General features: G+C 46.1%; 1 protein-coding gene across 2 annotated transcripts in view; it reads left to right on the forward strand.

Moving 5' to 3' along the window:
• Positions 1-13,901, forward strand: part of HEPH (hephaestin) — a 47,124-nt gene that overhangs the window by 13,472 nt on the left and 19,751 nt on the right. For both annotated transcript variants that reach the window (XM_081897770.1, XM_081897771.1), the window contains exons 7-12: positions 2,196-2,364; positions 6,360-6,499; positions 8,068-8,199; positions 10,445-10,656; positions 11,583-11,727; positions 13,409-13,621. In XM_081897770.1, the coding sequence (XP_081753896.1) occupies positions 2,196-2,364; positions 6,360-6,499; positions 8,068-8,199; positions 10,445-10,656; positions 11,583-11,727; positions 13,409-13,621 (1,011 nt within the window). The remainder of the gene's footprint in view (positions 1-2,195; positions 2,365-6,359; positions 6,500-8,067; positions 8,200-10,444; positions 10,657-11,582; positions 11,728-13,408; positions 13,622-13,901) is intronic.

Consider the following 13,901-nt stretch of genomic DNA (forward strand, 5'->3'; position numbering starts at 1 on the left):
GTTCCCCTTGCAACTGTGATCACTAGTTCTTTGCTGAATTCCTTGTCCATGACAACAGAAAGTGGGTGAAATATCGAGTCGGAATTTCATGCTCTTTATTCAGCTCGTAGTAGCAATGATGAAACTTTCCCCAAAACTTCTAGCTATATATACATTATTTACATAATGGGCCCCGCATGATTGGCTAATTCTGGGCTGCTCCTGTAGGCCAATCAGGTTGCGGATTCACTTCATACAGAAGCCTGATTGGCTGCTCCTGCAGGCCAATCAGGTCACTGATTCACTTCCACCTGGAGCTGGATTGGGTGGCTCCTGTGGACCAATCAGACCACTGCATTCTGGATCCTATTGTTCTAGGATTCAGCTCAGTACATAACATCAGGCATATGGCTAGCTGGATCAGTATTTTCTCTTTCACAGATGATGTAAATAGGCCATCCCCGGAATTCTCCAGATGCTTTCGGCTACAGCTCTCATCACCAGATAGCGATGGAGGCAGTGTTGTCCACCACCCTAGATGGCTTTTAAAGTGGATTGGACAAATTCATGGAGGAGGAGAGGGCTATTGATAGCTGATAGGCTGGCTATGCTCTGCCTCTGTGGTTGGAGGCAGTAAATGCTTATGAATACCAGTTGCTGGAAACCACAGGGAGAGAGAGGGCTCTTGTGCTTGAACCCTGCTTGCAGGCTTCCTGTAGACATCTGGCTGGCCACACTGAGAACAGGATGCTAGACTAGGTGGGCCACTGGCCTGATCCAGCAGGTTTTCTTTTTTTTTTACATTCTTAGACATAGGACTGCAGCTCAACTAGACACCATATTAGCTTCTGCCCAACCATGTACTTCAGAACTCCTCTTCGAATTCCTGAACTGTGTAATGTGTAACCTGATCTAGGTATATGCCATGCAGTCGTTTTTGGGAATCATACCTTCAGGGACAATTGAGCGGAGAGGGCTCATCCATGCTTACCTTTCGTTCTGTGTTTTCTGGGCAAAGGTCCACTCTTTAAAGCGCCACGTCCAGGCACTTTTTAAAACTTTTTTACTTCTTTTGCCCTGGCATATTTCCCAGTAAAACCCACCCTTTATCAGAGCGATTGGGTTTTCTGCAGATTTGCTGTTTGCTCTGATTCTTCTGTAAATAGTGGGTTTTCCTGTGGAAAACGCAGGACAAAAAAAAGGATGGGGGGACCTCGAACGCAGCACTTTAAAACATGGACCTTTATCTAGATAAGGTAAGTTTTAAGTGCTGTGTGGGTGTGGAAGCCAAGATAGGAATATATGTGTGCTGCCAGCAATCACTAAGGGTACAAGGATGGATTTTTCATACAGGACAAAGCATGAAAGCTGCATATCTCTTACTACATATGAACGAATTGAGAAAAATTGGTCTCTAATAACTATGATTAAGTTAATCTACTACAAAAGAATATATGTAAACTAGCCTATGGTGGGGAAAATTAGTAATGTTTTGGAACAGTAAGTTTAATGGTAGTGTTCCACCTAATGCTTCTTTTGACCTGCTGTAACATTATGAGTACAGCATGTTTGCATCTTGCACAGGGGTCACGTTCCAGGGGTGGCGTGTATATGCAAAAATATGTATGCTCTAACCACCCCCTTGGAACGGCCCCTTCATGAACAATCTTACCTTCTAGAGCTGGTGCACCAAATGGACATTGCTCCACAAGCAAGGCAGGGAGCATTTAAGCTTTCTGCCTTGCTAACTGCGTTCTAGGAGGCTCTTCTGAGATCCTGTGGGTCCATCTGAGTTCCCACAAGGTCTCCCAAGAGTATCCCTGAGCCCAGCAGGCAAGTCTGAGAGGTTAGACACTTTTTCTGCACTAGGAAAGCACAGCTCAAAAGGTGCTTTTAAGCTCTCTGCCTTGTATGCATTTAATTTGCACAGTTTCAGCCAGCCTGGGTTCAACCTTTTAAGAATGAAATTGTGCATGTTGATCATTCTCAAGATGTGATCATACCGTATTTCTTTATGCTTCTTTCCTTGGGTATGTAGACTACAAAAAAATGTTTTTTAAAGTGAAATAGAGTTTGGAAGTTGAATCTGTGGTGGGGAACAGGATCTGACTGTTGGGCTGCTCCTGGCCTCCCCTGCCTCCATCACTCCCAACCTGCAGGCTGTTTTGACAAGCAGGCCAGTCTGAGTGTGTTGTGCTCTGTTGTGCTTCCTACAGCTGGGATGGAGGCTCTCTATGAAGTCAGGAACTGCTCCTATCAGAATCCAGAGCCTGCCCTGAAAGGGAAACTTCGCAAATACTACATAGCGACAAAGGAAGTTCAGTGGAATTACGGACCCTCAGGGTTGGACCTGGGCACTGGGGAAAGCCTGCTGCAGCCAAACAGGTAAGGGGGATTTTATTTGTGGATTTCCTGCTCTGCTTGAGAATGCATTTACACAGTGCTGAAAGGGGGTCCCCATCGCACAGGAGACTTTAACTTTTCAACAGGGTAGCTAAACCTGCACTTTTCAAGGCGCTACAGTGTGGCATGTTGCCCCAAGAAACGAAAATGTTTTTTGAACCAAGCTTCTTTGTAATGTGGTAGGTCAGGTTTTGAATTTGGGTACTCATACAGCAAATATATGGGATGCGAGTGGTGCTGTGGTCTAAATCACAGAGCCTAGGGCTTGCTGATCAGAAGGTCGGCAGTTCGAATCCCCACAACGGGGTGAGCTCCCGTTGCTCGGTCCCTGCTCCTGCCAACCTACCAGTTTGAAAGCATGTCAAGTGCAGGTAGATAAATAGGTACTGCTCTGGTGGGAAGGTAAACAGCATTTCTGTGCACTGCTCTGGTTTGCCAGAAGTGGCTTAGCCATGCTGGCCACATGACCCGGAAGCTGTATGCTGGCTCCCTCAGCCTATAGAGCGAGATGAGCACCGCAACCCCAGAGTCGTCCACGACTGGACCTAACAGTCAGGGGTCCCCTTTACCCTTTACCTTTACAGCAAATATAAAGCAGCTTAAAAATGGTTAACCGTAGCAGTTGGTCCACCTGTGGTCTGTTTGATAACAAAGCAGAAATTTGTCGGCTAGTCCCTCCCTCCTGCAATTAGAAATAGCAGCAAGTGGATAAACACCTGGACTCCTTTGGGAGGAAGGGCAGGATAGAAGTCTAATAATAACTAAATAAAAATAATGGTGATAATACCCCAAACCCCTAATCATGAGAATTGTAGTCTTCTGCAGATCCCGAGAGCTCCCTATCCCTTTTAATTCCCTGTGTCCCAAGGTTGGCAGGTAGGTCAAAACATTAGAGGAGCCTTTTGGATCAGGCCAGTGGCCCTTCCAATCCAGCATACTATTCTGACCAGATGCCCCAAAGGGAAACCTGCAGGCAGGACCTGAGCACAAGCTCACTTTCCTGTGGTTTCCAGCAACTGGGATTCAGGAACATAGCAGCCTCCAGCTGAAAACACAGCATAGTTTTCCTGGCTGGTAGTTATCAGCTGTGTGATAACTATCCTTATCTGTCCTGAGTCTCCCAACATTCTCCTTCATTGATGTCAGCCAGTTCTAGTATTAAATTGTGAGAGGAGGATAAAAACTTCTCTCTCTTCACTTTCCACAGGCCATGCATAATTTTATAATCTTCTATCATGTCACCTCTTGCTTAGCCCAGATGCTGCAACCTTTCTGCATTATAGACCTGGGTATAGTGTTTTTTTAATGAAATAACGGGATGGATTATGCTTCCTTGGGAAACAGAACACTGGGTACATGTTTACAAAGCAACAGCTCTGTGTCCTTGAGGATAGTGGGGCTGCTCTGCAGTTGCTTTTTTGATGGTGTTTTAAGATTACTGAACAGTTGAGCTTTCTCATCCCATCTGCCAGCTGCCCTTTATCTGGGCATAGTTGTCAACTTTTCCTTTTCTTACGAGGAATCCTATTCAGAATAAGGGAATTTCCCTTAAAAAAAAGGAAAACATTGACAGCTATGTGTCTCAGTTTCTTCATTTAAAGCTGGGGGTTCTGGATGAGCCTCTTTACCCCAATCTTGATTTGGGTGTGAGCTACTTCTCTTAATTGTCTTACTTTTGGATCACTTGGTACACACAGTGTTCTGTCAACACCACCCAAGGTCACCTTGATTTCAGCTAGTTATAAACAGCACGATCACATCTAACGTGCATTTAACTCACACCATTTCAACCACACACAGCTGAAGGACCACTGGCTAAAATTCCACAATTTAAATGCAAGCAAGGCAGAGAGCTTTAAAGCTCTTTTAGCACCAGGTTTTCCCTTCACGAAGAGAGTTTTCAGCTCTCTGCCTTGCTTAGGCACTGGTTCTTGCCAGATCTCACAGGGCCTGATTCAGCAGGCTTTTCTTATGTTCTTATGTCATTATCCACCTCTGGCCTGAGCTGACTAGCAAAGAGGAAATGCTCCCTACTTCCTAGGAACCTGACTTTCATGGAGTCATACTATTGGTCCATCTAATTTAGGGCTTAGCCACACCTCTGTTCACCCAGCTGCTTTCCCCTGGAGAAACCCAGTCTTTAGCACTAAATCAGAACAAACAGCACTCGGGTTTTCTGTGGTTTGCCTTTTGTTCCAATTTCGTGCTGAAGAACAGATTTTCCAGGGGAAAGCAGCAGAGCAAAGGCAAAACCTCTTGGACCTGTGGCTAGAAAGTGCAGGACAAGCAGAAAATAATAATGATAATAATAATAATAATAATTTATTTGTACCCCGCCCATCTGGCTGGGCTTCCCCAGCCACTCTGGGTGGCTTCCAAAAATATATATATTAAAATACTCTAATACATCAAGCATTAAAAGCTTCCCTGAACAGGGCTGCCTTCAGATGTCTTCTAGTTGTTGTTCTCTTTGACATCTGGTGGGAGGGTGTTCCACAGGGAAGGTGCCACTACCGAGAAGGCCCTCTGCCTGGTTCCCTGTAACTTGGCTTCTTGCAGTGAGGGAACCACCAGAAGGCCCTCAGAGCTGGACCTCAGTGTCCGGGTAGAACAATGGGGGTGGAGACGCTTCTTCAGGTATACAGGACCGAGGCCATTTAGGGCTTTAAAGGTCAGCACCAACACTTTGAATTGTGCTCGGAAACGTACTGGGAGCCTTTTAAGGTCATTTAAGACTGGTGTTATGTGGTCTCGGCGCCGCTCCCAGTCACCAGTCAAGCTGCCGCATTCTGGATTAGTTGTAGTTTCCGGGTCACCTTCAAAGGTAGCCCAACGTAGAGCGCACTGCAGTAGTCCAAGCGGGAGATAACCAGAGCATGCACCACTCTGGTGAGACAGTCTGCAGGCAGGTAGGGTCTCAGCCTGCGTACCAGATGGAGCTGGTAAACAGCTGCCCTGGACACAGATTTGACCTGTGCCTCCATGGACACCTGCGAGTCCAAAATGACTCCCAGGCTGCACACCTGGTTCTTCAGGGGCACAGTTACCCCATTCAGGACCAAGGAGTCCTCCATACCCACCCGCCTCCTGTCCCCCCAAAACAGTACTTCTGTCTTGTCAGGATTCAACCTCAATCTGTTAGCTACCATATAACCTCCAACCAGCCTCCAGGCACTCACACAGGACCTTCACCACCTTCACTGGTTCTGATTTGAAAGAGAGGTAGAGCTGGGTATCATCCGCATACTGATGAACACCCAGCCCAAACCCCCTGATGATCTCTCCCAGCAGCTGCATATAGATATTGAAAAGCATGGGGGAGAGGACAGAATCTTGAGGCACCCCACAAGTGAGAGCCCGGGGGTCTGAACACTCATCCCCCACCACCACTTTCTGAACATGGCCCAGGAGAAAGGAGCGGAACCACTGTATGACAGTGCCCCCAGCTCTCAGCCCCTGAAGACGGTCCAGAAGGATGTTATGGTCGATGGTATCAAACACCGCTGAGAACTCATGCTTTCTAGGCAAGGAACAACCAGAAGTGTGGATGAGACCTCGGTGTGGTCTACACTGATTGGCAGGAGAGGCTTTCTTTCATCTCAGACATGATGAGTTTTCCCCTGGCCCACCTGGAGATGCCAACTGAACCTGGGACTTTCTGTTTGCTAAGGAGATGCTCTGCTACTGAGCCTCTCTGGCCCTTCTCCCCAAAGGCAATTAGCTGGACTTTTTCTCACCCACCTGCACTATCAGCCTTTATATGTGACACATAAACATCCTTTCCACCTCCCTAAAAAGACAGCGTTAACGATGAAAACAATCTTCTTTGCCAAGTCTCTTGCATAGTTCAACATGAAAGCTACTGTGGATCTTGGCTGATGCAGCTGGATTTGCAGAAGCAACAACAAAAGCTGCAAAATCTAAAGATTTGGTTGTTGTTGCACCCTAGAATCACATGTTTGCTTCTTTGTGTTTAGTTCTTCAGAGCAGTTTTTCAAGCAGAATTCCACTAGGATTGGGGGAACATACTGGAAGGTCCAATACACTGAATACATGGATGGAACTTTTCAGGTGGAGAAGGGGAGGACAAAAGAAGAAAAGCATCTCGGAATACTTGGTAATACATCAAAATTAACTTTCCTGCCCAGCCAGATATATGGGCTATGACTTGTTACATTTTGAGAGGCACGGTGGGAAGTTTGATCTATTTATCTGGAAGATTTGTAACTCCCTCTTTCTGTCTTAACAGAGATACTCAATGCTGCTCACATCAACTATAAATATTTTATGATCTGGGTGGGAAACAGGGATAGTTATTCAAAAGCCAGTGCAGTGTTACAAAAACCTAAAAAACAAGAGCATTCCCAAAGATGAAATGCCTACTAGGGAAAAAATGGTATTCACAAGGCAGTGGAAAACCACCAAGGAGGAATCAGTCCACCCTCCCTAGGCAGGCAGAGTCCCACAATCTGGGAACAATCAATGAGGGGCTCCCATATTTTGTTGCAAACAAAATCTAATTTTTCTGTGTACATGATTGACTATCAATACACACTGTTTTTTTAAATCTTAGATTTTTCAAATGCATTCTGCTGGTTCCTGTCCACACAGCAATAGATAGTTTCTGATACAATGTTTTCTAGCCCCTACCCCCAGTCATTATTCTCCTGTCTTCTACTACCTTTGCCTGTTCTGGGCATGCATGGAGGTATTTCTGTAGCTGCGCATGAACACCTTTTTAAAAGTTTGAGTTTTTTTAACCAGAAATGTGCAAGTGCAAAACAGAAAATGCTACCAGCTCCTAGTTACCATGTTTCACTATGGGCAAAATGTAGGTGGTAATGGCTACTAACTAAGATGGTTTTAAAAGAAGATTAGACAAACTCACGGAGGAGAAGACAGCTATGAATGTCTGCTAGCCATGATGGCTATGCTCTGCCTCCATGGCCAGATACAGTGAATGCTTCTGCGTCCATTGCTGGAAGCCGCAGGCGGGAAGAGTACTCTTGCCCCAGGTTCTGCTTGCGGTTTTCCCAAAAGAGACTTCTGGTTGACCACTGTGAGAACAGGATGCTGGACTAGGTGGGCTGTTGGCCTGATCCAGTAGGCTCTGCTTATGTTCTTATGGAGGCCTGTGCTATTTTGGGGCACACGTTTCCTTTTTTGCTTTTTAATATAGAGCAGGGGTCAGCAAGGTTTATCTTGCCTGGGCTGGATCGGTCCCGGGGAGATCCCTCTGTGGGTCGGATCGCAAACGCACCCGCAATTTTTGGTGTCTGCTTAGACATGATTTCTGGTGCCACAGAAGCAAGTCCCCGCCCCACGCTGTGCCGGTTTAGCGCAGTGCGCAAGCGGGCAGCTCCGTTTGGGGGCAGCTCGTGGGCCAGTCAAACGAGCTCTGCGGCTGCTTCCGGCCCATGGGCCTTTGGTTGCTGACCCCTGATATAGAGCTCTTGCACAATACTGATATTTAGCTATGCCAGAATTCTCGTAAATAGGTGCTTTCTGCATGCAGTGTTCAGTGGAAATAAGGCATGCTCATGCTGTTTGAAAACAAAATGGCTCGCAGAGGGGGCAAACTTACAGACCAGCTTTAGTTGTGATTCCTGCATTGCATGGGGTTGGACTAGGTCCCTTCCAGCTCTACAATTCTATGACCTATGATTCCTGTCTTTCTCCCTGCAGGACCAGTGATCAAAGCTGAAGTCGGAGATACTATCCAGGTTACGTTTGCAAACAAAGCCTCTTGGTCTTTTAGCATTCAGCCCCATGGTGCATTTTATGAAAAGGAATGGGAAGGAACTGCTTACCAGGATGGTTAGTTCTTACATGCACATTTTCATTTTAGCAACAGCTGTATAAAAACTGTGCTCTTCACTTGCTTAGCAAGACCAGGATGATTGCTTGGGGTGAAGAAGTAGAGGTTGTTTTCAGTTATTTCAGAAAGGGCAGGTTTCACAATGCTTTTAATGCAAGAGCTCCCTATGAGAAAGGGTTGCAGTGTTGGAACTTTCCAGTTTGGAGTGAGGTCTCATTCAGACCTCCTTTTGTGGCACATATTTTAGGATCAGGTCTCTGCTTTAAAGCTCCATGTCCGACACTTTCCCCCCCTGGTGCTTTCCCCACAAAACCCGCTCTTTACTGCTGAATCGGAACAAACAGCCATTTGGATTTTCCATGGGGTTCTGTTTGCTCAGATTCAGCATCAAAGAGCAGGTCTTTCTGTGGAAAGCTGCAGAGCAAAATTTTAAAAAAGTGCTTGGACACTGACTTTTAAAGTTGGACATCTGCCTGGAAAGCGTGAGGCTTGATATGTGTGGATGAGCCCTAAGAAATGGCATGATAGAAGTCTGCAAAATTGTGCATGGCATTTCGGAGAAAGTGGATGGAGAAAAGTTGACACATAGGGCTTATCCATGCTCCCACTTGTCCCATGTGTAGAAAGTATGAGACTGAGTGGTTTTCCTCTTGTCCTGTGCTTTCTAGCCAAGGGACCTGCAATGTGGCACTGCCAGAGGAATTATGATTCTGAATAACAGTTGCTGGGAATCAGGTGAGGAATCCTTTTTCAGCTAGAGGGATGATTTCTCATATGGACAAGTTTCCAAGGGACCTGCCTCAAAATGGGAAGAAGCCCAGGAGCAGAATCTAAGCACAAGGGCAGTCCTCTCCCCTCCTGCGGTTTCCAGCAGCTGGCATTCAGAAGCATTGGAGGCAGGGCATGGCTATCCAGCCTAGTAGCTCCCCTGCCCTTCAATAGCTCCCCTGCCCATTTTTGCCTCCAGCCCCACCCACCACTGATATGTGGCCCCTGGAAACCTGCCTGGAAGAAAATGCAGCCCTCAAGCTGAAAAAGATTCCGCACTTGCTGGGGGAGGGAGGAAGGCCCACTTAGAGCATGGGGTCTGGGAGCATGGGGGTTTCTCTTTCTCCACCCCACCCTTCCAGTTGTAGGGTGGCTCCGAGGCTTTGGATAGACACAAACAGAACCCCGAATAAGATGCAATTGTACTGTGTTCTTGTTGCAAGCCGTGCTGACAGCTTGGTTATGAAGTGGGGGAAACGAGCCAAACCACAAAAATTAAGAAGACACAATGCCATGAAAAGGTAGACAAAAGAACAACTCAAATTGTCTATGGATTGGAGAACTCTTCCTAAGAGTAGGTGTTAAAGTTTCTGAGGCCTCTGAGGGTAAGGCAGGTGGGGAGATAGTGGAGGTACAGTGGTACCTTGGGATGCGAACGGGATCCGTTCCGAAGCCCTGTTCAGATCCTGAAGTGAAAGCAACCCACGTCCGCGCATCTGCGTGTGCGCGGATCACGTTTCGCCACTTCTACGCATGCGCGTTACGTCATTTTGACTGTATGCGCATGCGGCGAAACCCGGAAGTAACACATTCCGTTACTTCCAGGTTGCCATGGAGCGGAACCCGAAAATACTTAACTTGAAGCACATTTATCCCGAGGTATGACTGTATATAGAATGATGGATGGTATGGAAAATGTAGCTTGAGAAATGAGTGTCTGCCTATCATAATTCTTAGACTCAGGAGATTGCTGAACAGCACTGATCAGTAAGATCCAGACTGACAAGAAAAAACATTTCTGTCCAAACATGAAATTAACCCCCTCACAGCACTGTCTCTCACCAGCTTTGCACCCTCCAGATAGTTCCCATCATCCTTGGCCATCTTTGTGGGGACTCATGGGAAGTGGAGTCCCGCAGTATTTGCAGTACACTAAGCAGGTTTCCCCCGGTTCGTGCTATCTCCCCCCAGCTGCTATGAACGGCTTTAAAATTTCGTTTATTTATTTTTTGCTTTTATATCCCACCTTTTCCTTCAAAGAGCCTGAGGTGTGGTGTGCATGGTCTCCCCATCACCATCAAATCCCCACAACTGTGAGGTATGTTTGACCAAGAGGCAGTGACTGACCCAAGGTCACCCAGCGAGCTTCATGCCCAAGTGGGGATTTGAACCCTGGTCTCCCCAACACGCTAACCACTACGCCATAACTAGCTCTAATGATACAAGGAGTTGCATAACCCTTCTTGCTTTTCAAAGGCTTATCTAGGAACGGAGCTGCTGTGAAGCCTCTGGGGAGCTTTGTGTACCACTGGATGGTCCCTCAGCATGTTGGGCCTACAGCCACCGACCCTCCTTGTCTGACCTGGATGTACTCTTCTGCATCAGATCCGGTCAGAGACACCAATTCTGGCTTAGTGGGGCCCTTGCTTATATGTCGGCCTGGGACTCTTGATGAACATAATAAGCAGGTATGCTTGGTTGCTTTGCCGTTGTGCCATTGACCAGTATCAGCAGAAGGGACTGGAGATGGGTAATTTTTTGAGACTCAACCTATGTTAGTACTCCCATGCGACCACCATCAAAACTGCCAGCCCTACAGGGTCTGAATTCCCTGGCTCCCTACTTGATTGACAGTGGCTTGTGGTTAGGTGGGTAGACTTGGAACATGATGGCGATTATTTTATTGCTTATATCTCGCCTATCCTCTCCTGAGTCCATGGCAATTAATAGCAAAGTTACAGCATTAAACACAAAGCAAAAAGTTTTACTTATTTACTTACTTTACTTAATTATAAGTATAATGGAACCTCGGTTTTCAAGTGCCTCAGAAGTTGAAAGTTTCGACTTTCGAACTCCGAAAATCTGGAAGTAATTGCTTCGGTTTTTGAACGATTTTTGGAAGCTGAACATGCCACATGGCTTCTGTTTTGAGTTTGCCTGTTGTTTTGAGGCTTCTGTATTGAGTGGTTTTTGAACGGTCTCCTGGAATGGTTTACGTTTGAAAACTGAGGTTCACTGTATATTTGTATGCGGTTTTGTCATTAAAAAATCTAAGCCATTTACAGCAATAAAACCATACAATAAAATCATTAAAAAGTTAAAAAACAGATATCAAATAACTATTGTAGTAGGACATGTTATTAACTGCCAGCATAGGCCTAGCAGAATAGAAAAGATTTCAGCAGAAATTTAAAAGTTGACAAAGAAGGCATGAATCTCCAGTGGCAGGGAGTTCCATTGACACTCAAGGCTTCATTTCTCACTGTTGTCAAATGAGCCTCACCAGCTCGGGGAATGGCCAGCAATGCTCTTGCGACAATAACCAACAATGATTAGTGTATGAGAATAGGTATTTTTCAAAAGCCTGACATCCTGTGTGTTGTTGCTATCCTAGAAAGGTGTCGAGAAGGAGTTTTATCTCTTGTTTGGTGTGTTTGATGAAAATCTAAGTTGGTATCTGGATGCAAATTTGAAGTACTTCTTGAAAAAGGACCATCCTTTTCAAGATCAAGACTTCAAGGAATCCAACAGGATGCACGGTATGTCATCACACCCACTCTTTGGGAATGAAGACGCAGTTAGGTTAGACCCTAACCTAGAAATTAATCGGAGCACCTATCTGAAATATCTACTCTGAGCTATCACCTCAGAAAGGATGTTATAGAGTTGGGAAAGGTTCAGAAAGGGGCAACCAAAATGATTAAGGGGTGGAGCAACTCCTCTGTAATCAGAGGTTGCAACATTTGGGTCTTCAGTTTAGAGAAAAGGCATGTAAGAGACAACGTTTGTAAACAATCTATGGCATGGAGAAAATGGATAGAGGAAAGCCCCCCTCCTCCCATAACTCCAGAACGCATGGGCATCCAATAAAGCTGAATGTAAGAAGATTAAGGACAGATTAAAGAGAGGACTTCTTCACTCAGCGCATAGCTGAACTGCAGAAGTTGCTTCCAGAAGAGCCAAGGATGGGCCACTAACCTATAGGTTTAGACAAATTCATAGAGGAGAGGACTATTGATGGCTACAAACCTATAGTACTGCTTTTGGGGGACAAGGGCAGGCAGGTGTGGAGGACTGTCTGGTCCCGAATGGGGTACCTGTGCCCCTGAAGGACCAGGTGTGCAGCCTTGGAGTCATTCTGGACTCACAGCTGTCCATGGAGACGCAGGTCAATTCCATGTCCAGGGCAGCTGTCTACCAGCTCCACCTGATATTCAGGATGAGACCCTACCAGCCCACAGACTGTCTCACCAGAGTGGTGCGTGCTCTAGTTATCTCCCGCTTGGACTACTGCAATGTGCTCTATATGGGGCTACCTTTGAAGGTGACCCAGAAACTACAACTAATCCAGAATGCGGCAGGGAGTGGCCACTGAGACTATATAACACTGGTCCTGAGAGACCTACATTGGCTCCCAGTGTGTTTCTGAGCACAATTCAAAGTGTTGGTGCTGCCCTTTAAAGCACTAAATGGCCTCGGCCCAGTATACCTGAAGGAGCATCTCCACCCCCATTGTTCAGCCTGGACACTGAGGTCCAGCTCTGAGGGCCTTCTGGCGGTTCCCTCACTGAGAGAAGTAAGGTTACAGGGAACCAGGCAGAGGGCCTTTTCAGTAGTGGTGCCTGCCCCTGTGGAATGCCTTCCCATCAGATGTCAAGGAAATAAACAACTATGTGACTTTTATAAGACATCTGAAGGCAGCCCTGTTTAGGGAAGTTTTAAATGTTTGCTGTTTTATCGTGTTTTTAATATTCTGTTGGGAGCCGTCCAGAGTGACTGGGGCAACCCAGCTAGATGGGCAGCTTATAAATAATAAACTATTATGTTATTATTATTACAAGCCATGAAGGCCATGCTCTGCGTTAACAAGTTGGAGGCAGCAATGCTTCTCAATGCCAGTTGCTGCAAACCAGGGGAAAGTGTAGCTCTTGCGCAGCTTGCTGGTTTTCCATTGGGGCATCTTGTTGGTCATTATGAGAACAGGATGCTGGATTTGATGGGGCCCCTTTGGCCTGATCCAGCAGGCTTTTACAATATTCTTATTTATTTCATTTATTTCTTTTGTAAAGTTTGTACTCTGCTTGGTTGCAAAAAAATAAAAAAGCCTCCCTGCCCCAATTCAAAGCAGTATATGAAAAGGTATGGTCCATGCATGAATCAAATAAATAAATGTCTCCTTTTTTGTTTATTTTCCTTTGGGGTTCACCCCCCCCCTTAAAGCCATTAATGGGTTCCTGTTCAGCAACATGCCTCTCCTAGATGTCTGCAGGGAAGAAACTGTCTCCTGGCATCTCTTGGGCTTTGGCAGTGAAGCCGATGTCCATGGCGCAACCTTCCAGGGAAATACGGTCTTGATGAATGGGATGAGGCGAGATGGAGCCAGTCTCTTCCCTCACACATTTGCCACAGCCCTCATGCAGCCAGATAGCGAAGGTAAATGCCTCAACCCATTTGCAACCTTTCTCTCTCATGCCCAAACCATATATTTTATGCATGCTTAAAAGCACAAGGTTTCCCTGAAAGAATCCTGGGAACTATAGTTTGTTAAGTGTCTTGTGGAATTACAGCTCTGTGAGGCGTGGGCTACATTTTGCAGGATGCTGGGGGGGGGGGGGAGTGTGTGCATCCAATGTGTGGTCTACACCAGTGTAGTCAGTTTAGAAGCAGAGTAAACATTTTCAATCTAATCATAACCTTTACTGTCCAAGGAAAC

This window comes from Podarcis melisellensis (genome assembly GCF_964234715.1).
Source record: "Podarcis melisellensis genome assembly, chromosome: Z".
NCBI lineage: Eukaryota > Metazoa > Chordata > Lepidosauria > Squamata > Lacertidae > Podarcis > Podarcis melisellensis.